We start from the raw sequence: 27,225 nt of genomic DNA, 5'->3' as shown, positions 1-27,225 counted from the left end.
GACCTATTTCATTAGGCATTTAAATGTTCTAATCAAGAAAAAAAAGAAATGTTCTCTTCTCTATCTCACACCTCCAGTGGCTTAAGCCATCAAGCTGCAGTGTGTGTGCAGTGTGTGTATATAGAATATATAAACACAGATGCACAAATCCGACTACACACATGCAATACATATGTATACACAAAACACATACCAACACACACCCCATATATACACACCCAGCCCACAAATACACACTTCTGTACATATGGACACTCACTATAGCTAGATATGCTATATACAAACACGAGTATGAATACAAGCCAGACAAAGAAGAGGAAGAAAATGTACCTCTTAAATGTCAAAAACGACAATGTGGAGACGTGAGGTCACAGCAAACACCCAGTCCAGGGACGGCCAAGTACCCAGAAGTGCAAGGCTCTCTGGCCTGAGCCCACCCTGTGGCCCAGTGGAGCCTGCTGGGGACCTACCCGCCATTGAGGGTGGGCGTCAGGCCGAAGAGCGTGCAGAGCCCCACAGACATGAGCAGCGAGCTGAGCACTGTGACCACGGCGGCCAGGGCCAGCCCCCACTTGGACTTGACCATGTCGATCTTCCCTGGAGGGCAGAGAGGGCACATCAGGGCAGCCCCTCCCATAGCCCCCGGCCCACAGGGGCTCTCAGGAGTAGGTTGCCCTGACATTTGAGGAAGGGAAACCTCCTGTTTCACCAAAGGAAAGGGACAGGCACAAGCACTTCCCAGTGTCATGGACATAGTACACCTTTTAGGAACCCTAACTCAGGAAGGGGCTGAAAGTGAGAAGAGCCCCGGCCCCACCCAAGCTCCTAAGACCCTGCTAGGGGATGAAGCCCTAGCTCTGACGACCACCAGGTGTGTTCTCTCTCTCTACCCCAAGCCACCTCCAGAGGCAGGGAAGCAGGTGACATGGAAATGCCCGTTTCGCTTGGAGAAAGCCCCCGGTCTCCCTGCCATGAACCTACGCGTGGAGAAGTAGATGTAGGCAAACAAGATGATGTAGGTGGTCACAAGGGGGATGAGCTCAGCGACACCAATCTCCTCCTTGAAGTGCACGTGGACCAGGCTCTCCGCCCGAAGGCTGCAGTTGGGGCTGGGGTGCAGAAGCATCAGGCGGGCACGCAGGCTGCCCAGGAACCTGGTCAAGGAGCAGGGTGGGGGTAGATGGAAGTGTTGCTCTTGGTTCCGGGGACAAAGACAATCCCTGGACAGAGGGTCCATTAGGACCTCCCTCCTGCCCCTGTGTTGGAAGGGAACTGCTCTCTGGTGCCTGAGCTTCTCTGTAGTCTCCAGGGGCACTGGGAAAATCACAGAGGGGCAAAGTTTTCTCAAGAGCCCCTCCTGCTCCTTTCCCAGCCTCCCTTTCCGGACCTACTCCAACACTCACTTTTTATTTATTTTCCTATTCTATTTTTTGAGACGGAGTCTCGCTGTCGCCCAGGCTGGAGAGCAGTAGCGAGATCAGGGCTCACTGCAAGCTCTGCCTCCCGGGTTCCCGCCATTCTCCTGCCACAGCCTCCTGAGTAGCTGGGACTACAGGCGCCCGCCACCACGCTTGGCTAATTTTTTGTATTTTTAGTAGAGACGGGGTTTCACTGTGTTAGCCAGGATGGTCTCGATCTCCTGACCTCGTGATCCACCCGCCTCGGCCTCCCAGTGTCTGGGATTACAGGCGTGAGACCCCACACCTGGCCTCCAACACTCTTGATTGCTAAAGGCCCAGGAGAGGCGGTCAGAAGCACCTCGAGTGCCATTGCCAATTGGGGAGGTGCCTGCAGTGCCCCACTGGGAAGGCCTCAGGCCATACAGGGCTCACTAGCAACCAGCTGGGGATGCCTGCCCTAGGCTTAAGAGAGACTAGAGGAGGCGCCAGGACACTGAGACTGCCGGCCCTGCCTTAGTCCCCTATGCTTAACCAGCTGTCAGGTCATCCCCACTAAAATGTGGCAGACAGTATCATCTAGTCTAAGGAATGTAAACATTTCAACAGGAGGCCTGGAAACTCTCCAAGTTTCCAGGGGGGCATTCAGAACACTCTAACCAGAAGAGGAACGACTCAAAGCCTCATGTTACCCAGCAGACCAGTCAAGAGCCCAGGGTGCTGTCAATCTTACTTGGCATGGTAGCGCTGGAAGACCAGGGTGATGGTGTAGGAGACCATCCTCTTCCTGGTGTAGAGGCTCACCCCGCTGTACTTCCCGGGAACACCGAACAACAAGTCTGCAAGTAGAAACCAGCAGATACTGACAAAAAAATGACAGCTACTGCAGAGCCACCAAGCATCCCTTTTTCACCCCCACCCTGGGAAACAAAGGGTAAACCCTTATCTGCCTAAGCACACATCAAAAAGACAGTGACCAATGGGCACCCTTGCAGGTCTGAAGGGAACTTGTACTGCGGCTACCTTTGAGCGTGGCTGAAGTCTGCAGGGTTTTAGGCTCGTGCTGGTGGATGGTCCCAATGATGTCAGGATCAGCATGGAAGCGTTCCCGGTCATTCTGCCAGAAATTCCCAGGGGACAGCAGCAGGCATCCATGCTCCGGGAGTAGGTCCCTGAGCTTCCTGAGGCCTGGCAGCAGGTCGGTCACTTGCAGACACAACTCCTCCAAGCTCCTGGTCCCAGAGCTGCACAGGAGACAGGACAAAGAACCTGCTGTGTCTGCCACCACAGGGCAGATCTGCGGTACTTAGGGGACGTCCTCTGTCTGTTCTTCAGTACCCCATATTTGCTCTCTGGTAACGCCAAAGAGCCTGACCACTAGGGCAGCAGGGGAAAGTACTTCCAGGTGGCCAATAACCTAACCATGTGGCTGTCTGACTTTAAGTGCATCTGAAGCCCAAAAGCCCGTCAGCTCTGAGGACAGGCAAGTGTACTATGAGAGCATGCACAATCCCACCCATTAAAACACCCGGGCCAGTTCAGTGGATGAGGAGGGACTGGGGTTAATCTGGGGCTTCATTTAGTTCACCAAAATGTCTGTCAACGCCAGTAGCTAACTAAAACCTGGCAGTAATGCAGCTTGCCAATTACACACATTGTATGCCGAGCCAGCATACCCCAGGGACCCACTGACAGGCAGGGGAGCACCACCTGGGCTGGGCCTTCAGAAGGCACCCCCGGTAGAGCTTGCTTCTCGCCGGCAGAGACACCACCATTATATTCACACCATAACCCACAGGCAGGAAGCCACGTGGGTCATGAGTCAGCTCAGTGGACACTGACTCCACCTGAGATGTAAGGATGAGACTCAGGGCTATGTGTGTGCCATCTGCACAGGTCTAAGGGAAATGCAGCCACTGTGGACCCACAAGGACGCTGAGAAATTCAAGGCTGGCTCACCCTCCATCCTTCTTGCTTGTTCTCTCTCTGCAGAGCTGACTGGCTCACTGGAGTTACACTGAGGACTGTAACTCTCCCTTCAGTACAGAATGGGATTCAGCGAGGCAAGGGTCCCTGAGAGGGGTACCTGTCTCTCAGCACGTGGTTCCGGATCTCCTCCACCAGTTGGAATGCCCGGGACAAAGGTGAACGAAATACATCTACTGCCAGGAGGTTCTTGTGCCAGGGAAACACTGAGGACTTCACAAATATCTGCTGGACGTAAGCCACCGGGGCACCCACATACTGCAGAAGAAATGAGGGAGGGCAGAAAGGGCAGCTGAGCACAGGAGGAAGGAACACGGTCCAATTCAAGAGATTTAACGGGCATCGGAAACCATACCCCACAGAGTTAAAGAAACCAATGACTAACACAAGTTCTTGAGTTTGCAGGATGGCAGATAAGAAAAGAAACAATTTGCTGAAACCCAGAAACTCCCTCCGCTTATGAGATAAAAGAATTGGCTGAAATAAGCTGGAACCAAGATGGCCGACTGGAGTTGTGCAGAATGACCCTGCCGCCGTCACAGCCTGAATTTCCACTGCATGTTTCATACTAACTCCCCCGGAATTTGCACATGAGACCCATGAGGTGGCATCAAGAGATAACTGGGCATGCTCAAGGACTTTCCAGAAATCCCCCTTCCTTCCATCAATCATCTGCTAATCCTAATATCCACCCTCTAAATCTTTTCTAATAAAATTACTGCCTTAAAGCCAGCACAGGGAGACAGATTTGAGCTGGACTCCTGTCTCCTAGGGAGTCAACCTTCAATATAAAGCTTTTCTTTTCCCCAAATCTCAGTGTCGTAAGTATTGGCTTCTAGTACATTGGGCAGCGAGCCTCTTTTGCTCAATAACACATCTACTATGGGCAAAGCGTATGTGGGACCAGGTGTAGGCAAACTATGGCCTGTAGGCCAAATCAGGGCCCATGCCTGTTTTTCTTTTTGAGACAGGGTCTTGCTCTGTTGCCCAATCATGGCTCACTGCAACCTCAATCTCCCAGGGTCAAGAGATCCTCCCACCTCAGCACCCCCACCCACCAAGTAGCTGAGACTAGAGGTGTGCACCACCACGCCTAATTTTCAAAAGTGTTTTGTAGGGACAGGGTATCACTACGTTGCCAGGCTGGTCTCGAACTCCTGGGCTCAAGCGATTCTCCCATCTTGGCCTCCCAAAGTGCCCCTGGCTAACTTCTTTATTTTCTGTAGAGATGGGGTCTCACTATGTTACCCAGGCTGGTTAGTGCCTGTTTTTCTACCTCCAATTTTTACTGAAGCACAGCCACACCCCTACCATGACTATTGTCTATGGCTTCAACAGAGGCCATCTGGCCCGCAAAGCCTAAATGCTTACTATCTAGCCCTGTATGGAACATGTCTGCTGACCGCACTATAGACTCCACACTCCCCAAAGCATGTAGCCTGTCTTACTGATCCAGGTTTTGTCACTTGCAGCCGAGTAGCGGGTTTTGAAGATCAAAGGACCCAATTTTAAATCACAGCTTTTCAAACATATGACCTCGGAAACACTTTTGACATCTCTGGATTTCAGTTTCCTCACTGTGAAAGAGGAATAACGACATTCACCCTGTAGCATCAAGATGTATGCACACACCACACATGCATACACAAACAATGTCTGAGAGATTAGCAGAAACATTAGCAATGAACAATCAGGCACTTCACTTCATCTGACCCTCACAACAGCCTGATGAGGAAGCAAGGAGAGGCTCAGGCATTGTGCCTGCCTAGAGCTTCACACTCCAGGCAGAGTGGTGCGAGGACTCAAACCAAGGTCTCCTCACTAAATATCACACTTTTCTCGCTAGAATCTGCCATCTACCCTTCAAGAGCTTAACAGGGATGTAAATGACAAGCGTGTTCACACATGCAACCCTCAGTGACAGCCATGTCGCGGAGCACCCCAAAACATGCTGGGTCAGCCATGGCAAGATTACGGCCCAGGAGAAGCTAAGTGGAGCCATAATGTTAGAAAAGAACAGGTAGGAGAGGGGCAGGAGGGAATGTGAGTTGCAAGGGATGCTGAGAACACAGAAGGCACCAAGGAAACCTGTCAGGGGATAACAGAAATTACGAGGAAGAAGACAAGCAGGCTCAGACTGAAGCCTGACTGAGCTGTCAGAATTTAGTCAATTGACAAAGCGAAGCCCAGTGTCTCTGAGGTGAAGGGGCAACCTGATGAAAGCAGTGCTCTGGAAAGACTCCCCTGGAGGTGGCGACAACTGGAGACAAGGAAAGACGGTCCTAGACAGTGTTGTACTGTGAGCTATGCACTGAAGGGGGCAGGGCCCAGCCCAGCTGAGGGATGAGGGGCTGTCCCCATGCCTGGGCTGCAGTCAGGAGCTCCAAGGGGCATGTGTGTGGATGAAGGGGAGGTCATAGGGCCACTCACCGATGCAGTACTCCAGGTTACAGCATAGGCAACGGCCAAGATGCTGAGCAAGCACAGCAAGTTAATGCCTCCTGGGACCCTGGGCACAAAGGAACCAGAGGCAACCATCTGAGCCTTGTGAACTTGATGTGGCTGTGCCTTAGTGAGGGCTCTGGGGACAAAGGGCCTCGTCTACTTTGTCTTCTGTATCACACTCAGCCACTAGAAGCTGATGGGCGGTACAGAGGCACCTGGATGGAGCTGGCCGCCACGGGCTGTGACCAGAAGCTCACACAGGGCTGAGCAGGGAAGGAGCACTCACCCGGTAAGGAAGAGGTGTGCAGGGCCCACACTCACTGTGCTGAGCTCCCACAGCCCCTACTTAATATTCAAGAGAGAAACGGACATAGAAACGCTGTTACCTTGAGTGGGTGATGGAGGAAGTAAGGGCCAGTGGGGTCCAGATGCCCCTAGGCAAAAGACTCTTAACTAGAGAGGCTGTGGCAGGCAGCCTTCTAACACAGTCCCCAGCAGTCCACACCTCCCGGTGCTCATGCCCTTGGGTAATCCCATCCCCTTAAGAGTGGGCTGGACCTAATGATCTGCCTCTGACAAACAAATACAGCCTAAGCAATAAGAAATCACTTTTCCAATTAGGTTACAAAAGACTATGACTCCTTCTCCCACCCTGGCCCCGTTCTTTTGGGAGCCACCACTCTGATGAAACCAGCCACCACACTGCGAGCTGCTCAGGGAAGGCCTATGTGGCAAGGAATTGAGAGAGGCCTTCAGCCAACGCACAGTGAGGAACTGAGATCCTCAGCCCAACAGCCTGTAAAGAACCTACCTTTAAGTAAGCTTGGAAGGGGATCCTCCCCAAGTTGACCTTTGAGATGGCAGCAGCCTTGGCTGACGGCTCTATTGTAGTCTTGCGAGAGACCCTGAGCTAAAGGACCCAGATAAGGAAACCATGGCTCAGAGAGAGAAAATTAAGTGTCCGAGGTCACAGAGTTGATAGGCAACAGAGCCAGGACTGAAACTCAGAGCTGGGTAGCTCTAAAGAACGTGAGTCTCATGGAGAACAACACACAGAAGGAAAGGCCTAGCACAAGCAGCGTGGGAGAGGAGCTGAGGTTCTGGGGGCCCTGGAGTCTCCAGCCACCACAGTTCAGAGCATGAGGCTCCCACCCAGAGCTTCCTGGAAACCCTGTGTCCACGCTCACGCAGCCACCACAAACACTGCAATGTTGGCCGTAGATGTCCGGCATGGAACAAGCCCAGCCACCGCTGTGGACCTGCCAGCTGGGTCTTGGTGTGAGGCTCACGTTTTCACAATGAGCCAGTCTTGGGGACCCAGGCAGTGCTGGAGACCTCAGGTTTTTGAAACACAGAATCCTTCCTTTCTATTTAGATAGAGCAACCTAGAGCTCCAGGTATTTTACCTTCACACTGGTGCACCCGTGGGCTCCCTCAGAACAGGATGTGGCGGACTCCTGCCACTCAGCTCTTCCTACAGAAAAGGCCGCCTGATCCTTGCCCTCCAACCCCGGTGGGCAAGCGCTGTGGTGGGAAGAGCAGACTCAGGAGACCTGCCGAGTTCAAATCCCAGTGCCACCACTCCCTGGCTGTGTCCCTTGGATGATGGTTTCCAAGCCTTGTCCCTTACCGAGGCAAATGAGAATAAAACCTCACACCTCACTAGAGCTCCGTGAGGACCAAACAAAACAACTCCTGTGAACCATCCAGATCTAGCAAAGTATCTGAAAATATATTAGTTATATCATTTCCATTATCCCTTAAAACCATGAAAACTGGAGTTGGTGTCCCATGCACAATCATCTCAGTCTACAAGTTTCTCCAAGTTCAATACGATGGGTCTCCTTATCACCACTGTCATCGAGTCATTGCCTCTAAGGGAATGACTTCCCAATGCCTATGGAATTAAAAGTTTAAACTTCACAGGCCAGGAGATTCAACTTGGTTCCACCTACCATGCTCCAAGAAAAACTGCAGACTCATTGTCTCCTAAGTAAGCCATGCTGTTTCTTTATTCAACAAGAAACCTTTCTTTTTTTTTTTTTTTTTTGAGATGGAGTCTTGCTCATCACCCAGGCTGGAGTGCAGTGGTGTGATCTCGGCTCACTGCAAGCTCCGCCTCCCGGGTTCACGCCATTCTCCTGTCTCAGCCTCCGGAGTAGCTGGGACTACAGGCGCCTGCCACCACGCCCAGCTAATTTTTCTTTTTGTATTTTTAGCAGAGATGGGGTTTCACCGTCTTAGCCAGGATGGTCTCAATCTCCTGACCTTGTGATCCGCCCGCCTCAGCCTCCCAAAGTGCTAGGATTACAGGCGTGAGCCACTGCGCCCGGCCCAAGAAACCTTTCTTGAGCATCTACTCTGTGTAAAACATTGGAGTATATAAACTTGAAGGAAACATGACTCTGATGGGGTCGTCATGTAGAACACAGAGAAGAAGCAGAGGACACATTGCAAGAGAGCTGGGGAAGGCTTCCTGGAGCTTCACGGAGCTGAGGGATAAAGCCTAAGGAGTGTACTTCCGGTGCACACCACAGGGCAGTCCAAGCACACGAATCTTCATTCTCCCCTCTGTTTAACCAGCCAGACTTGATCAATGACAATGATGGCAATGGCGACAGCCACAAACACTGTTGAATGCAAGCGACGAGCCAGGCACTGTGCTAAACCTTTGCATTCTTTCGCTTAATCATAAGAATTACAGTGTATAATGTAGGTATAATTATCCCATTTTATGGATGTGGAAACTAAGGCACAAGGTGATAGTAACTTGCCCAAGGTCACAAAGCTGGAAAACGTAGTCTCTACTGTTTCTGCTTTGTTCTTCTCTTCCTCTGGTAAAAACATCCCTCTGCCCAGAGAGAACCACCCTTCCCCAAGAGTAGCCACAGAGGCCAATGGTCACAGTGACAACACAGGGTACGCCTAACTCTGAGCACAAAGACATGGCAGAACTGACTGGAGTCCTTTCTGGAGCACACATAAAGGTTTAACTGTAGGGTGCAGCCATCAACCCCACTGTGGAGAAGCACCTAGCAAAAGGGGAGGAGGAGGGCTACACAAAAAGAGAGCCATCTCCAGCAGAGAGAAAAATCCACAATTCAACAAAAAGAAGTCGAACAACTCAAAATGGGGACATCTGAACACACACATCACAAAGGAAGACAGGCAAATACAATAAGCACTTGGAAAAGGGACTAAGGTCATTAGTCATCTGGGAAATGAAAATTCACATCACAATCACAATAAGATTTCTCTATATTAGAATATGGCTTTTAAAAAAATCCAAACAACTGAATGCACCAAGAACTTTACAGCACAAAGACTAAACCTTAATGTATGGGAATTTTTCAACAATTTAGGAGGCCAAGGTATATAAAAAGAAGGACATTTCATCTCTGTAGTCCTCATTCTGAAAACCAAAGTCCACAGTGAAATTCTTAACCAAAGTCCAAAGTATATTCAGATTTTCTCAAGTTTTTGCCTAACGTCCTTTTTCTTTTCCAGGATCCCATCCAGGAAACCACGTCACGTTTAGCTGTAGTGTCTCCTGAGGCTTATTGTAGCTTGTGACAGTTTCTCAGACTTCTCTTGCTTTTGATGATATTGACAGCTTCGAGGGGTACTGGTCAGGCATTTTGTAGGGTGTCCCTCAACTAGGATTTGTCTGATGTTTTACTCATGATTAGACTGGGGCTATGGGTTTGGGGGAGGAAGATCAGCAGTAAAATGTCCTCCTCTTCACATACCAAGGGCACAATCAATCAGTGTTGATTTATCACTGCTGCTTTAACCCCAATCACTTACTGTAGGAGATGTCTGTCAGGCTTCTCCACTGTAAAGTTACTTTTTCTCACAATCACACTGTCCTCTTTGGAAGAAAGTCATCATGCATAGTCCACACTTTAGGATACATTACTTAGAATTATTTTGCCCAGGAAATTTGTCTATTGTCATCCATTCATTTATTTATATTTATTCAAGCATATGGACTCAGGATGGACTCACAAAGAATTATTTTATATTTTGGGTTATAATTCAATACTGGTTTACTTTGTTGCAAAAATTGCTTTAGGCCAGGCACGGTGGCTCACGCATGTAATCCCAGCACTTTGGGAGGCTGAGGCGGACGGATCACAGGGTCAGGTGATGGAGACCATCCTGGCCAACATGGTGAAACCCTGTCTCTACTAAAATACAAAAAATTACCCAGGTGTGGTGGCGTGCGCCTGTAGTCCCAGCTACTCGGGAGGCTGAGGCAGAGGAATCACTTGAACCCGGGAGGCGGAGGTTCCAGTGAGCTGAGATCGCGCGACTGCACCCCAGCCTGGGTGACAGAGCAAGGCTCTGTCTCAAACAAAAAAAAAAAAAATAGAAAAAGAAAAACAATTGCTCTAGCACTGACCACTGGGGAGCTCTTTCAATCTGTCCCCCTATGTCTCTTTGACATACACTATATTCATTTTAAACTTTGAAAAATATTTGTCTTCTCTTCCCAAACAGCATAGGATCTCCTCAAGGGCAGTGAGCCTCTATCTGTCCCCCACATCATTCCACACCACACACATGCAATAAACGAGTGCTGAACTGAGCAATGAGTAGAGCAGGGAAGGAAGTTTTGCCTCCTTGGTATAGGCAGCAGAGGCCTGCAATGTGCTGTCTACTGCCCGAGTCTCCTATTTTCCCTTTTATTTTTTATGTTTTTAAATTTTTTTAGAGATAAGGTCTCACTCTGTTGCCCCAGCTAGACTGCAATGGTATGATCATGGCTCACTGCAGCCTTGAAATGCTGGGCTCAAGTGATCCTCCTACCTCAGCACTGGGATTACAGGTATGCAACACTGCACCCAGCCCCGCTGTCCCTTTGGGAACCATCCTCTCTCATTCCCAGCGAGGTGCTGACGACAATGAAATACCTGCCTTTAGCCATAGGGCTTGGGAAGGGGACAGGCAGGTAACCCTATTCATAGCCAACTGGGCTCCCTTTCATCTTCCATTGGATTGAATGATGCAAAAACATAGGGCTGAATCTGCTAGGGCCACTGCTGGGAAGACCAAGAGTGAAGCTGACCCAGAGAGGACAAAGTCAAGAGATGGATTCCTTTTGAGGCTCAAACTATACTGTGCTTAAGTCAGCCCTGCACCTGGCTGAGTTATATGAACCAAAAATTCCCTTTCACTTACTCTGATGTGGGTCGAATTTTCTGTTCTTCATAACTAAAACAGTCCTTGCCACCCACTTCAGTATCACTGGCCTGTATCTTATCAAGGACAGTCAATGGAGGTGAGATAACTGACCACTGAGCTGTGTGACACCAGGTGACTGCGCTGGGCCCAAGTCTACTTCTCAATCCTGCAGGGGATGAGGGCTCCAATCAGAGAGAGAGAAAATGGACAATCTTCCTGATTCCAGAGCCCTCCTGTTACTCTGCACCAACACTTTCTGTCATCATCTCATCATTCAAAGAGCTCACAAACACTACACACCCCTTACAGCCTCATCATTAAACATCTACTCCACACCAATGGGCCAAATGAACTCTTCTAGTCAGGAAACATAAATACTCCCTTATGTGCTAAAATTGAATTAAAAGGTTAATGAAGGCTGGACACAATGGCTCATGCCTGTAATCCCAGCACTTTGGGAGGCTGAGGCAGGCGGATCACCTGAGGTCATGAGTTTGAGACCAGCCTGACCAACATGGTGAAACCCCGTCCCTACTAAAAACACAAAAATTAGCCAGGTGTGGTGGCAACATGCCTGTAGTCCCAGGTACTTGGGAGGCTGAGGCGGGAGAATCGCTTTCAACCCAGGAGACAGAAGTTCCAGTGAGCCTATGGCCAACCAGGGCCATAAAGCCACAAAACTGGTTTCACCACAAAACTGGTTTCAGCCAGCATCAGACCATGCACCCTTTGACCTTCACAGGCAGAGCCCCATGAAGCCAGGTTTGTGCACTCCACACTGACACCATGTACAGTTGTGCCACACACCGATCTTACTAGAGATGCCTCTATTTCAGCCACAGAGTCAAATTCATAACAAGTTACCTGACTGCTACGTTAACCAAAAAGGAAATGGGAATATGCTATGACTGTCAGAGAGAAGGGGGAAGAGAGCTCTGTTCACTGAGCTTTGGTTTTCCTCAACAACAGATTCAGCAAGCCCAGCACCAACCCAGGGACCACAGAACAACACAGGAAGAAAGGGCACTTTGTCCATACCTGACAGGCAAAAGGTACAGAGATGAGCTAGTCAAGCTTCAGTGAGCTCCAAATAATGTGTGTGGTGTGATGGTGAGTTAGGTCCCTTGACTGAGTCCCTCAACTGAAGATCTTTTTTCTCATATCAGTGCTTGGCCCAGAGACAGTCAACTGAAAACAGTACAGTCCAGAAAGAGCAGAGGGCTGGGGTCAGGAGACCTAGAGTTCCAAACTAAATAACTGGCCGGGCGCAGTGGCTCACGCCTGTAATCCCAGCACTTTGGGAGGCTGAGGAGGGTGGATCACCTGAAGGCAGGAATTCAAGACCAGCCTGGCCAACATAGTGAAACCCCATCTCTAATAAAGATACAAAATCAGCTGGGCGTGGTGGCGCACACCTATAGTCCCAGCTATTCGGGAGGCTGAGGCAGGAGAATCACTTGAACCCAGGAGGCAGAGGTTGCAGTGAGCTGAGATCACACTACTGCACTCCAGCCTGGGCAACAGAGCAAGACTAAAATAAAAAAAATTTAAAAATTAAATAAATAAATAACTGAGGCACTTAATCATTCTGGGCCCCAGCTTCCTTACCTGGAAAAGAGATTTAAAATCTGCATTTTTTGGATTGTGAGGATAAAATAGGACCTGACAGATCTGAAAAAATCAGGTGCACGATACAAATACCAGACAGCACTAGAACTCTATGTCGGACCACTCTCAGGGAGGTGCAATTGTTCTGACTGCCCAGGGACAAGAAGGAGGCAGCCTGTGTGTCTGCCAAGATACTGCCGCACACCCATGCAGCATGCGTGAGCAACTCAGGGTATGAACCCAGACCCGGCTGGCCACAGCTAGAACAAACACAGATCTCAGTTTTACTACAACAGTTACACTTTGGCATCATTTGGTGTTTCCTTTCAAAAAAAGTTACTCAATAAATGTATAAACTAGCCAGGTGCAGTGGCTCACACCTGTAATCGTAGTACTTTGGGAGGCCGAGATGGGTGGAATCACCTGAGGTCAGGAGTTCAAGACCAGCCTGGCCAACAAGATGAAACCCCGTCTCTACTAAAATTACAAAAATTAGCTGGGCATGGTGGCGGGTGACTGTAATTCCAGCTACTCGGGCGGCTGAGACAGTAGAATTACTTGAACCCGGGAGGTGGAGATTGCAGTGAGCCAAGATCGTGCCATTGCACTCCAGCCTGGAGCAAAACTCCATCTCACACACACACAAAAAAATGTATAAACTAAGTATCTATATGGTACACTGATAAAGCTGTTAAAGTACATGAATTCACAAATCAAAAGCTGACCAACCTCAATCTCACTGGCAGATCCCTGCCTCAGCCAATCTCCACCCAATGCTCTGTGCTGGCTTCAGGAACATGCCAAGTACCCACCCACTCAGGCTGCTCCGTAGGCTCTCCTTGTTTGCGGTCAGAGTCCACAGGCGGGGGCGAGTAATCCTTTACAGGGGTGGTGAATTCCACAGGTCCTGTTCCTGGCAAGGGGAGTTTCAGCAGTGGGTAGCTGGGATGAACAAAAAGGAGAAAAGAGTTAGACACTATGAGAGGCAGTCCTCTCTCAGCAGTGACACAGGAGCCACTGGAGTTAATAACTAAATTCTGTTAGGACTGTACAAGTGTGCAAAATATTAGAATCACAAAATTGCAAAGCCAAAACTCAGAAGTCATCTAGATTAGAATTTTTCAAACTTATTTTAGTCACATAAACCATACAAAGAAGCCCAACTGGTAAAACAGACCGTTCTGTTAAATGTTTTCAGGCTGTATAAGCTAAGTATGTATAAATATGCTTAGTTATAACATTATATATAACATTCATATATATAAACATATATATACACACACACACATATACACACACACACATAGACAGACAGATAGGCGCCCGCCACTACACCCAGCTAATTTTTGTATTTTCAGTGGAGACGGGGTTTCATCATGTTGGCCAGGCTGGTCTTGAACTCTCCTGACCTCAGGTGATCCACCCACCTCGGCCTCCCAAAGTGCTGCGATTACAGGTGTGAGCAACCATGCCTGGTTAGTTTATACATTTAATGAGTAACTTTTACTGAAAGGAAACACCAACATTAACACCAACATGTTATAATATATAACACTATATATATCTTTTCAGGCTGGGCACAGTGGGTTATGCCTGAAACCCCAGCACTTTGGGAGGCCCAGGCTGGAGGGTTGCTTGAGCCCAGAAGTTTGAGACCAGCCTGGACAACATAGTGAGACCTCATCTCTACAGAAAATAAAAAAAATTAGCCAGGCATGGCAGTATGAGCCTGTGGTCCCAGCTACTCAGGAGGCTGAGGTGGGAGGACTGCTTAAGCCTAGCGGTAGAGGCTGCCGTGAGCCATGATTACACCACCGCACTCCAGCCTGGGCAACATAAGACCCCTGTCTCTGAAAGAAAAAAGTTTTCAGAGACTTAATAAAGGCAAGATGCTAAACACAAACAAAAAAATCACCTTGCCAAATCAGACGTAAGGGAACAATAAAAAACAAAAGTGGGGGTACCTTTAAAAATCCAGGATTCCAATTCAGATAGCTAAGCAACTGTTCCACTTGAAGGGACAGACCATGAAAATTATGTATAATTTACTAAGGATGTGGTTTATACTAGGATCATGAGGAAAGTAAGTTAATGGACCCAATATATGCAAAGGAAAAGCCCTGACTTTGCATCAAAAAGTTGGCAAATAAGCCAGGTGCAGTGGCTCAAGCCTGTAATCCCAACACTTTGGGAGAGGCCAAGTAGGCGGATCACTGGAGCTCGGGAGTTTGAGATCAGACTGAGTAACATAGTGAAATCCCATCTCTACCAAAAACACAAAAAATTAGCTGGGCGTGGTGGTGTGCACCTGTGGTCCCAGCTACTGGCTGAGGCAGGAGGATCATTTGACCCTGGGAGGTGGAGGCTGCAGTGAGCTGAGGTCATGCCACTACACTCCAGCCTACGTAACACGGTGAGACCCCATCTCAAGTGAAAAAAAAGAAAAAAAAAAGAAAAAGTTGGCAAATAGATGTACATTTTGTTTCACATCTCACTTTCTTAAAATTTAGAAATAACTTCTATAAAGTACAATGTACAGATCTTAAGTATAAAGTGCAGTAAGTTTTTACATGTGTGTATCTGTGTAATTACCATCTAGATCAAGCTATAGAACATTTCCGGAGTCTCAGATGGCAGCCTTGTTCCCACTCCCAGTCAACAGCACACCGCCCCAACCACCAAAGGTAACTATTAGAATCTCTATTACCATAAATTAGTTTTACCTATTTTTGAATGTCATATAAATGAAATCATCCATTCTACTTATATACTCTTTTGTGACTGTCTGCTTTCACTCAAATTCTATCTGCTAGATTCCTCCACACTGGTGCACAGAGCAGATCATTCCTTTTTGGATACATACTGTTCCACTAATGAATAAAGTATAGTGCATTTGTCTATTCCACTGGTTGAGGAACATTTGGCTGTTTCTGGTTTGAGCTATTAAGAGTAAAGTTGGGCCAGGCGCAGTGGCTCACACCTGTAATACCAGCACTTTAGGAGGCCGAGGCAGGTGGATCACCTGAGATCGGGAGTTTGAGACCAGCCTGACCAACAGGGAGAAACCCCGTCTCTATTAAAAATACAAAATTAGCCGGGTGTGGTGGCGCATGCCTGTAATCCCAGCTACTCAGGAGGCTGAGGCAGGAGAATCACTTGAACCCGGGAGGCGGAGGTTGCGGTGAGCTGAGATGGCACCATTGCACTCTAGCCTGGGCAACAAGAGCGAAACTCCATCTCAAAAAAAAAAAAAAAAAAAGAATACAGTTGGCCAGGCCAGGTGGCTCATGCCTATAATCCCAGCACTTTGGGAGGTCAAGGCAGAAGGATTTCTTGAGCCCAGGAGTTTGAGAACAGCCTGGGCAACATGGTGAAACCCCATCCCTACAAAAAAAAAAAAAAAAAAAAATACGGCCGAGTGCAGTGGCTCACGCCTGTAATCCCAGCACTTTGGGAGGCCAAGGTGGGCGGATCACAAGGTCAGGAGATCAAGACCATCCTGGCCAACATGGTGAAACCCTGTCTCTACTAAATATACAAAAAACTAGCCGGGTGTGGTGGCGGGCGCCTGTAGTCCCAGCCACTCGGGAGGCTGAGGGAGGAGAATGGCATGAACCTGGGAAGTGGAGTTTGCAGTGAGCCAAGATCGCGCCACTGCACTCCAGCCTGGGTGACAGAGCAAAATTCTGTCTCAGAAAAAAAAAAAAAAATACAAAAGTTAGCCAGGCATAGTGGTGCACACCTGTAGTCCCAGCTACTTGGGAGGCTTAAGTGGGAGGATCGCTTGAGCCGGGAGGCTGAGGCTGCAGTGAGCCATGATCATGCCACTGCATTCCAACCTAGGTGACAGAGTGAGACCCTGTCTCAAAAAAAAAAAACATTTTGGGCTGGATAATTTTTTTAATTAACAAAAAAGAAAGAAAAAAGAATAAAGCTATTATCCTTTATTGGGTTTTGGTGGTCCCATAAGCACTTATTTCTGTTGGGTATATTCCTAGGATGAAATGGCTGGGTATGGAGTTATATGCATGCTTAGCTTAGTAGATGACACCAAACAGTTTTCCATAGCAGTTGTACAAATCTATGTTCCCACTATCACCAGTGTAATAGGAGTTCCAGTTTCTTCAAATCCTTGTCACCTCTTAATATTGTCAGTCCAATTAATGTTAACCATTTAGAGGAAGAGACAGTGGTATCTCAGCATGGTTTTAATGTACATTTTCCTCATAAGAAACAATTTAAAAAATTATTTCATATACTTACTACTGGCCACTTCGATATAGCCTCTTTCGTGAAATGCCTCTTCAAGTCAAAATTTTGACAATACCATGTTTTAAATAATTTAAATACATTTATTATGTTAATTACAGAAAACAGTTACACAATCTCCTTACCTTCATGAAAATCAATTTTTACTTTTCTCTGGCTTTTCCATCTTTACCTACACTCAAAAACCATGTATTAAGTATGTATTATATGCTGGGCACTGGGGATATAAAAGATAACACTACAGTCTGCCTCCAAGATGCTCTAAGTAGGAAGAGAGAAACAACTGCAAGAGAATGTGATCAGAATTCATTTAGGGCTGCTCTGCCTACGGAGTAGCCATTCTTTATTCCTTTACTTTTCTAATAAACTTGCTTTCACTTAAAAAAAATTAATTTAGGCCAGGCACGGTGGCTCACGCCTGTAATCCCAGCACTTTGGGAGGCCGAGGTGGGTGGGTCACATGAGGTCAGGAGTTCAAGACCAGACTGGCCAACATGGTGAAACCCTGTCTTTACTAAAAATACAAAAATTGGCCAGATGCAGTGGCACATGCCTGTAATCCTAGCTACTCGGGCGGCTGAGGCAGGAGAATCACTTGAACCCAGGAGGTGGAGGCTGCAGTGAGCTGAGATCGTGCCATGCCAGTGCACTCTAGCCTGGGCAACAGAGAGAGACCCTGTCTCAAAAAAAATTTAGGCTGTGGCTACAGCATTTGCATAGTAATCACAGAGTATGGTCAGTTTTTATTCTATATTTAGACTATATATGTTTTGGAGTCTGCTTGTGCTTTCTGGCTGTGAAGGTAGAAGACTAGGAAGACAGTGAATAATAACAATGAAATATTAAATGATATTTAATATGTGCCAGGCACTATTCTAAGCACTTGACATGTACAGATATGCCTTGACTCATGATGGGGTTATGTCCTGGTAACACTGTTGTAAACTGAAAATATCCTAAGTCAAAAATGCATGACTAGGCTGAGCAAGGTGGCTCATGACTATAATCCCAGCACTTTGGGAGGCTGAAGTGGGCAGGTTACTTGACGTCAGGAGTTTGATACCAGTCTGGTTAACATGGTGAAACCCCATCTCTACAAAAAATACAAAAAATAGCCAGACGTGGTGGCGCACACCTGTAATCCCAGCTACTCGGGAGGCTGAGGCAAGAGAATCACTTGAACCTGGGAGGCAGAGGTTGCAGTGAGCCGAAATTGCACCAGCCTGGGCAACAGAGTGAGACCCCGTCTTGAAACAAAAACAACACAATGTGATTCCAATTTCCTCTCCAAATTAAAATCCACCTTCTCTCACCATGAGCAGCAGCTTGTTGCATCAAATGACTCAATGACTCACATCACTCTCTGACCTGCACGTAGGGCAGTCCAACTAACATGGCATCTGGGTGTTCTTTTTTTTTTTTTTTTTTTTTTGAGACGGAGTCTCGCTCTGTCACCCAGGCTGGAGTGCAGCGTCCGGATCTCGGTTCACTGCAAGCTCCACCTCCCGAGTTCGCGCCATTCTCCTGCCTCAGTCTCCTGAGTAACTGGGACTACAGGTGCCCGCCACCATGCCCGGCTAATTTTTGTATTTTTAGTAGAGATGGGGTTTCACTGTGGTCTCAATGGTCTCAATCTCCTGACCTCGTGATCCACCCGCCTCGGCCTCCCAAAGTGCTAGGATTACAGGCATGAGCCACTGCGTCTGGCCCTGGGTGCTCTTCTTTACCCCATGGTGCACCTACCGCTTACCAGGGCAGGTCCAGAGTAACAGCACCCTCTGTCTTGCTGGGCTGCTGCTGGGACATATCTTGGGCCCAGCGGTCTAACCTCCAAGAGTTACAAACAGACACCTCTTGCCATAATGCCTATTTGCTACACATTTCATCAGATTTTCCCAGAGGAAAGAACAGTCGCTGCACCCAGGGGCCAGGCAGGAAGAACAGCTAACTCTAGCTCACCTGCAAGGCTCAGCACCGGGTTCATTTGAAATAGTATCCTTGGCTCTCAGTCACTGAAACCTGCAGCCTCAACGGCAGCTCAGAGAAGAAAGTCACACATCCTCAGTGCTGTTTGGGGTGAGCCTGACTCCTCATATACAGATGCCCTCTCTCACTTCCTGGATTCTTCTGCCTGATGGAGACCGACACATTCCCAAGCTGTCATTGACCACCACCCCCTCTAGTGCTGCTCTGTACTTTCCCTGGGGTGACTCAGTGGTGGTGAGCCAGTGGTGTGCAAAAAGTATTTCTGCAGCTCAGGTGGCTGTTAGAGCTGAATAGGGAAATTAAGTGCAGCAATCCTTTGGGTTTGGCTGTACAAGCCTTTCATCTCAGGAACAATAAAAGGTTAAGCAATTAAATGGAAACCGAATGTCGAGCAAAACTACTAGAAGCAGCCTATATCCATACTTTATTTTCTGTAGGCAATCCCAGGCTCTGGAAGAAGGGGGCACTGCTCTGCTGCTCTGGACACAAAAGCTTCTGTGGTTGAAGACAATGGTGAGGCTTGTGTCCCTGGGTCCATGATCTCTGGTTTTCTGGCCAAGTCCCAGAATCTATGGATTCTCTTATACAACCTTTTATTAGTCTTTGGAGGTTGAGAGACTTCACCCAGCCTTGGAAAAATGTTCTCAAGTCAATAAGGTTTTAAGAAAAAAGATAAGAAAAACTTTAAGATCACATGACAAGATACTGGTTTGGGAAAATAAGTACATAGCACTAAGAATGAGACAGTACAAGACTGGGTGTGGTGGCTCACGCCTGTAATCCCAACACTTTGGGAAGCCGAGGCGAGTGGATCACTGGAGCTCAGGAGTTTGAGACCAGCCTGAGCAACATGGCAAAACCCCAGCTCCACTAAAAATACAAAAAATTAGTGGTGCACGCCTACAGTCCCAGCTACTCAGAGGGCTGAGGTAGGAGAATCACTTGAGCTCATGAAGTTGAGATTGCAATTAGCAGTGACTGCACCACTGCACTCCAGCCTGAGCAACGGAAGTGAGACCCTGTCTCAAAGAAGAAAAAAAGAAAAAGAATGGGATAATACAGAAGGGTCTTTCCTCCTTTTTTTTTTTTTTTTTTTTTTTTGAGATAGAGTCTCACTCTTTTGCCAGGCTAGAGTGCAGTGGAGCGATCTCAGCTCACTGCAATCTCCGCCTCCTGGGTTCAAGCGATTCTCCTGCCTACGCCTCCCAAGTGGCGGGGATCACAGGTGTGTGCCACCACACACAGCTAATTTTCGTATTTTTAGTAGAGACGGGGTTCACCATGTTGGCCAGGATGGTCTCGATCTCCTGACCTCGTGATCCACCCACTTTGGCCTCCCAAAGTGCTGGGATTACAGCCGTGAGCCACCACGCCCAGCCAGGTCTTCCCTCTTAAAAGAAAAACAGGGTGACTACAAAAGAGGAAACCATAGTACCATCAGAGAGTGAAACCAAAGGAGGGCAACATAATGAGACCCCATCTCTACAAAAAATGAAAAACAGTCAAGTGTGATGGCACACGCCTGTGGTCGTGGCTTCTTAGGAGGCTGAGGTGGGAGGATCACTTGAGCCTAGGAGGTTGAGGCTGAGGTGAGCTGTGACTGTGCTACTACATTCCAGCCTGGGTGACAGAGTGAGACCATGTCTCAAAACAATTTTTTTTAAAGAAGAAAAGAGAAAGAGGTCAATTAACTTAGAGAAAAAAAAAAAAACCAAGAGCTGAGTTCTCAGAGCACTCCAAATTCATCACTTACGGGACACAGCTATAAGTATTTTATCTTGTACAACACAATTTAGCAGTTTAAACACCAATACAAACATACTGAGCCAGAGTGAGACCAGGTGACAGTAACACAGGTGCAAGCACCAGAGTCCCTATGGCTTGGATTTGAATTTGAAACCCAGTTTCCTTAATTATTAGTCATGTGGACCAGGCAAATCTCTAAGTCCCTATCCCCCTTTGTTAAATGGAAACATAACTGGACCACTTCCTAATGTTATACCTGAAGCACCAACACAGCACCCAGCAAGAAACTCTCTGTGATGGTCATCTTTCTTTCTTTTTTTTTTTGTACAGACAGGGTGGGTCTCACTATATTGCCCAGGATGGTCCTGAACTCCTGGCCTCAAGTGATTCTCTTGCCTCAGCCTCCCAGTGTTGGAATTACAGGCATGAGCACTGCACCTGGCCAATGTTCATCTTTCTTACTGATAATCAGGAAAGAGCTTGAGATCATTAGCAACTGAACTGAACAGAGAGTTCCCTCTTACTTCTCATCCTCCCTTCAGCATAGCACTGAAAACATCTATAAATGTTAGAAAGACAATGAATCTGAAAAACAGAAATCTTTCCAGAGAAAATAATAAGATGGGCTCTTTTCACAACTGTCAGCATTTCAGAGCTAAAAGGGTCATCAGATATCATCTTATATTAACCTCCTCCTTTACAACGTCATTGTCAGCCATAGCCTTCAGGCTTCTATGAGGCCTTGAGAAAGACAGACAGGAACAAGGGCAGCTACAGCTCTCACATCCTGTCCTTGGCAAGTGCAGCTGGCCACAAGAATCAACGAGAGGTCTGAAGCAAGCTCCAGGTGAACACAAAAAAATGACTAGAGAGCAAAGAAGCAAGTCTCTGAGGTTAGCCTGCCACAGGCTGTCCAAGGTACTGTTCTAATGGACTTTGCCTTGCAACACACAAAGAAGGCTCCTGCACTTAACCTGGTACTAAAAGGAAACCACTACTATTGAGAAAGAAAACTGAAATATCGTATCTTTCAATTATCTGTGTCTTAGAAGTATCTAAACATTATTTTGAGATAGAGTACCAGTGATGTGAATAAATCTGGTGAACCAGTAGGTCAGGGCCAGCCGGAACCATTTTGTTACATTAGCTAACCATGCCAGGACTAGAGTTCTCCACTCATGGTTAGAAGGAGCCCGAGCTCCCACTGTGTAAAAAGCACAGAGAGGCCAAGAGCTCCACAGTGGTTAGGGTTAGAAAACCTACTGTCCTAAGACACTGGCCCACCATATCCAAGGCAACCCAAAAACATACCAGCAGGCTAAGATGCAGAACCCCGTGAAGAGGATGATGGGGATGGGATACGATGCACAGAGGAGCCCATGGTTGTAGAAGGCCCGAGATATCCTCTCACGCAGCCTTTCAGTCAGGGTCATCCTCAGCCGAAGTCACCTTGCTGCCATCCCGGAAAGTGACCATGGATCACCCTGGCACACACCTGACAGCACTGACAAAGAACAACACGTGCAGGTACCTGGTCAGAAGGGAGAAAAGCCAGTTAACAAAGAGTACTTGGCTCTGCACACTAGGGCTGCTGGAGGGAGGCGATAGTTATGTGGCTGGGGAATGGTTTCAGAATGCCTATATGTAAGGTCTAGTGACATCAATCCCAAAATACACACACACACACTCTCTCTCTCTCTCCCCCCTCCCCCGACCCAACTCCCTCCCTCCTATATTAGGCAATGCTAAAAGGCCACCCCGCAAAGGGCATTTTTCTCATGTGTGGCACGGGAAACCATGACTGTGTAACAGACGTCACCTTCAGCTGCTGTCAAACAGGCATTCTTCCCCACCCTTTTCTATGCACAAACCCCACTGAGAGAAGTCCTTGGGAAAAACCTTTACATAGGGATGGCCTCCCCAAAACACACTGTTGTACAAATAGTGATTCACTCATGAAGAATGTCCAGTGAGGTCAGCCCTCAATATAAAAACACCAAAAAGCTTAGGTCTCTGACATAACGGTCACCAAGCAAAATTCACTCTGGTAGAATTCTCTGCTCTTGGTCCTACAGTCGTTTCTGGGAGCATAAAGGTAGAGAGCACCTCCTGTTCCTGCCTGCCCAGTAGCTGTCCCCTTCTACGAGTAACAGCAGCCTGGTGTGGCTCAGGGGAACCACCTCACTCCACAGGTTTTAGCCTGGATTAACTGTGAGTCAAGGTGCCCCGTGCTGACCCAAGCTACACCAATTGGGCCTCGCTCCCTGGACTTTGACTTCTGAACACAAAGAAACAGGAACTTGGATATTCATGATGTTTATTCATCCCACAGAGGTTCCTGCTTCCAAGATCCCCAGGCTGTTCTGGCTCCTATCCTTTCTGAGGACTGGCTCATCAACTTTTCTTTCCATTTTGTAAGCTATTCTATATCCTTCCAATAAATTATCTTTTTGCTTGTGTTAGCCAAAGTTAATTTCTGGTGATTTCAAACAAACAACATTAAACCAATAAAATCAGAATAGAAAACTCCAGGAGGCCCAGGGATCTAGAATTATCCTCCCTACTGAGTCCTCCAATGGAATCCAAGTTTAAACCTACTTCTCTTGTTCCATGTTGCTGTTTTCTTCCATCTGTGCTACAGGGAACCTGCCCAGACACGTGTCTTGGCTTGATTGTACTCACTGATGAAAACCCAGACTCAAAGATGACTCCTCATAACTGTCAAGATCAGAAACAAGAAGTAAAAGGAGTCACACCACAGCCAACTCAAAAGCCAAAAGGAATGCCTATTGCTCGTTCTACCTTTCCGAAAGCAGAAGCCTTAAGTGCACATGCAAGTTTCCAGTTCAGGAACCTTCTAGTTTTTTGACATGGAGTCTCACTCTATCGACCAGGCTGGAGGGCAGTGGTACCATCTTGGCTCTCTGCAAACTCTGCCTCCCAGGTTCAAGTGATTCTCCCACCTAGTCTTCCAAGTACCTGGGATTATAGGTGTGCGTCATCACGCCCTGCAAATTTTTGTATTTTTTTGTAGAGACAGGTTCTCGTGTTTTCCAGGCTGGTCTCAAACTCCTGGGCTCAAATGCTCCAGCTGCCTTAGCCTCTCAAAGTGCTGGGATTATAGGTATGAACCACCATGCCCAGCCAGTACTTCATTACTTTTTTTTTTTTGAGATGGGGTTGTGCAGGCTGGAGTGCAGTGGCACAATCTTGGCTCACTGAAATCTCTATCTCCTAGGTTTAAGCTATTCTCCTGACTCAGACTCCCGAGCAGCTGGGACTACAGGCACCCGCCACCACACCTGGCTAATTTTTGTATTTTTGGTAGAGACCAGGCTCACCATGTTGGCCAGGCTGGTCTCAAACTCCTGACCTCAAGTGATCCGCCAGCCTCAGCCTCAAAGTGCCAGGATTATAGGCGTGAGGCACTGAGTCCAGCCAGTTCATTACTTTTATGGCTGAATATTTCATCAAATGAGTATGCCACATTTTGTTTATCCATTCATCAGTCGATAAACATTTGGGCAGTTTCTATGTTTTGCCTATTGTGAATAGTGCTGTGATGAACATTCTAACATTCCTGTATTTGTCTGAACACCTGTTTTCTTTTCTTTTTTTTTTTTTGAGATAAAGTTTCGCTCTTGTTGCCCAGGCTGGAGTGCAGTGGCGCGATCTCAGCTCAATGCAACCTCCACCTCCCGGGTTCAAGCGATTCTCTTGCCTCAGCTTCCTAAGTAGCTGGGATTACAGGTGCCCGCCACTACGCCCATCTAATTTTTTGTATTTTTAGTAGAAATGGAATTGCATCATGTTGGCCAGGCTGCTCTCAAACTCTTGACCAGGTGATCCACACGCCTCGGCCTCCCAAATTGCTGGGATTACAGGCACGAACCACCACACCGGGTCAAATTGTTCTTGTTTACTTGGTCTCGAACTCAAACTTTTTTTTTTGAAACAGAATCTTGCTCTGTTGGCCAGGCTGGAGTGCAGTAGCGCGATCTCTGGTCACTATAGCCTCCGCCTTCCAGTGGTTCAAACGATTCGTGCCTCAGCCTCCCTTGTAGCTGGGAGCACAGGTGTGAACCACCATGCTAGGCTAATTTTTGTATTTTTAGTAGAGATGGGGTTTCACCATGTTGGCCAGGCTGGTCTCGAACTCCTGACCTTAGATGATTTGCCAGCCTGGCCTCCCAAAGTGCTGGGATTACAGGCATGAGCCAGCGGACCCTGTCTCAATTTTTTTTTTTTTTTTTTTTTTTTTTTTGAGACAGAGTCTTGCTCTGCCACCAGGCTGGAGTCAGGTGATTTCGGCTTACTGCATACCTCCGTTTCCTGCGTTCAAGCAATTCACCTGTCTCAGCCTCCTGAGTAGCTGGGATTACAGATGTGTGCCACCACACCCAGCTAATTTTTGCATTCTTAGTAGAGACGGGGTTTCACCATCTTTACCAGGATGGTTTCAATCTCTTGACCTCGTGATCTGACCGCCTCAGGCTCCCAAAGTGCTGGGGTTACAGGCATGAACCACTGCACCTGGCCAACCTTTTTGTTTTGTTTTGTTTTGTTTGTCTGAGATGGAGTCTCGCTCTGTCTCCCAGGCTGGAGTGCAGTGGCTCAGTCTCGGCTTACTGTAACCTCCACCTCCTGGGTTCACGCGATTCTCCTGCCTTAGCCTCCCAAGTAGCTGGGACTACAGGCACCCGCCACCACACCTGGCTAATTTTTTATTTTTAGTAGAGACGCGGTTTCACTATATTGAACTACTGACGTCATGATCTGCCCTCCTTGGCCTCCCAAAGTGCTGGTATTACAGGCATGAGCCACCGTGCCCAGCCACCCTCAATTCCTATTATTACTTTTTTGTTGTTGTTGTTCAGTTGGGGTTTTTTGTATTTTTTTTCTTTTTGTTTTCTTTTGAGTATATTCATTCTTAGGAGTGGAAATGCTTGGTCATAAGGTAATTTTCCCCAATATCTTCTTCTAAAAATTTGTAGTTTCACATTTGTGACTCATGCCTTAATCCCAACACTTTGGGAAGCTGAGGTGAGAAATCACTTGAAACCAGGAATTTGAGACCAGCCTGGACACTGTGAGACCTTGTCTTTACAAAAAAAAAAAAAAAAAAAATTAATAATTAGCAGGGCAGGGTGGCACACACCTGTAGTCCTAGCTACCTAGGAGGCTGAAGTAGGAAGATCACTTTAGACCAAGAGTTTGAGTCTGCAGTGAGCTATGGCCACACCACTGCACTCTAGCCTGGGCTACAGAGCAAGACTGTCTCAAAAAATAAAAATAAAAATCTGTGATCCATTTGAGTTAATTTTTAGATGAGGTGTGAGATATAAATTCCTTTTGTTCCTCTTTGGTCTAAAGATAGCCAATTGTTCCAGCACCATTTGGTGAAAAGACTATCCTTCCTCCATTGAACTGCTTGGCATCTTTGTCAAAAAGCAGTTGTCTGGGCCAGGAACAGTGGCTCACGTCTGTAATCCCAGCACTTTGGGAGACCAAGGTGGGTGGATCACTTGAGGCCAGGAGTTTGAGACCTGGCTAACATAGTGAAACCCCTTTTCTACTAAAAACAGAAAAAAATTAGCTGGGTGTGATGGCACACACTTGTAATCCCAGCTACTTGGTAGGCTGAAAACCGCTTGAACCCAGAAAGCAGAGGTTGAGCAAGCCAAGATCACGCCACTGCACTCCAGCCTAGGTGACAGACTGACTCCATCTCAAAAAAAGAGAAAAAGGCCTGGCGCAGTGGCTCACGCCCATATTCCCAGAACTTTGTAAGGCCAAGGCGGCCAGATCACAAGGTCAGAAGTTCAAGACCAGCCTAGCCAACATGGTGAAACCTCTTCTCTACTAAAAATACAAAAATTAGCCGGGTGTGATGGTGAGTGCTTGTAATCCCAGCTACTTGGGAGGCTGAGGCAGGACAATTGCTTGAACCTGGGAGGCGGAGGCCACAGTGAGCCAAAGATTGCACCATTGCACTCCAGCCTGGGCAATGGAGCGTGACTGACTCAAAAAAAAAAAAAAAAAGAAAACGAAAAAAGAAAAAAAGGCCAGGCGCAGCAGCTCATGCCTGTAATCCCACACTTTGGGAGGCCAGGGCGGGCAGATCTCTTGAGGTCAGGAGTTCAAGACCAGCCTGGCCAACATAGTGAAACTCTGTCTCTATGAAAAATACAAAATAGCCAGGCATGGTGGCATACGCCTGTAATCCCAGCTACTCCGAGGCTGATGCAGGAGAATCGCTTGAACCCAGGAGGCGGAGGTTGCTGTGAGCTGAGATCGCACCACTGCACTCCAGCCTGGGCGACAGAGGGAGATTCTGTCTCAAAAAATAAAAAACTTGATAGAATTTTGATAGAAACTGCATTAAACCTGTTCATCAAATTTGCAAAGAACTGGCATGTTGAGTCTTCCAATCCATGAACATGGTATATTTCTCCATTTATTTAGATCTTTGACTTCTTTCATCAGCATTGTGTAGTTTTCAGCATACATGACTGTACATGTTTTGTTAGACTTATACCTATTATTTCACTTTTTTTTAGCAACTATGTTTTCTTTTTTTTTTCTTTTTTTTTTTTTTTTG

At 47.4% G+C, this 27,225-nt stretch overlaps 1 protein-coding gene across 5 annotated transcripts in view; it reads right to left on the bottom strand.

Moving 5' to 3' along the window:
* Positions 1 to 27,225, bottom strand: part of SCAP (SREBF chaperone) — a 67,568-nt gene that overhangs the window by 10,892 nt on the left and 29,451 nt on the right. For 3 of the 5 annotated variants that reach the window (XM_023231663.2, XM_023231665.2, XM_023231664.1), the window contains exons 2-8: positions 21,936 to 22,155; positions 13,436 to 13,565; positions 3,484 to 3,641; positions 2,421 to 2,641; positions 2,131 to 2,236; positions 982 to 1,154; positions 471 to 597 (exon numbers count right to left, since the gene is read on the bottom strand). In XM_023231663.2, coding sequence (XP_023087431.1) covers positions 471 to 597; positions 982 to 1,154; positions 2,131 to 2,236; positions 2,421 to 2,641; positions 3,484 to 3,641; positions 13,436 to 13,565; positions 21,936 to 22,057 — 1,037 coding nt within the window. In that variant the 5' untranslated portion in view covers positions 22,058 to 22,155. Of the gene's footprint in view, positions 1 to 470; positions 598 to 981; positions 1,155 to 2,130; positions 2,237 to 2,420; positions 2,642 to 3,483; positions 3,642 to 5,813; positions 5,893 to 13,435; positions 13,566 to 21,935; positions 22,156 to 27,225 lie in introns of all 5 variants that reach the window. The other 2 variants (XM_023231667.2, XM_023231666.2) reach the window with 2 other exon arrangements.

This window comes from Piliocolobus tephrosceles, chromosome 2, assembly GCF_002776525.5.
Source record: "Piliocolobus tephrosceles isolate RC106 chromosome 2, ASM277652v3, whole genome shotgun sequence".
In the NCBI taxonomy this organism is placed as follows: Eukaryota; Metazoa; Chordata; class Mammalia; order Primates; family Cercopithecidae; genus Piliocolobus; species Piliocolobus tephrosceles.
This window is presented reverse-complemented; position numbering and strand designations above follow the sequence as displayed.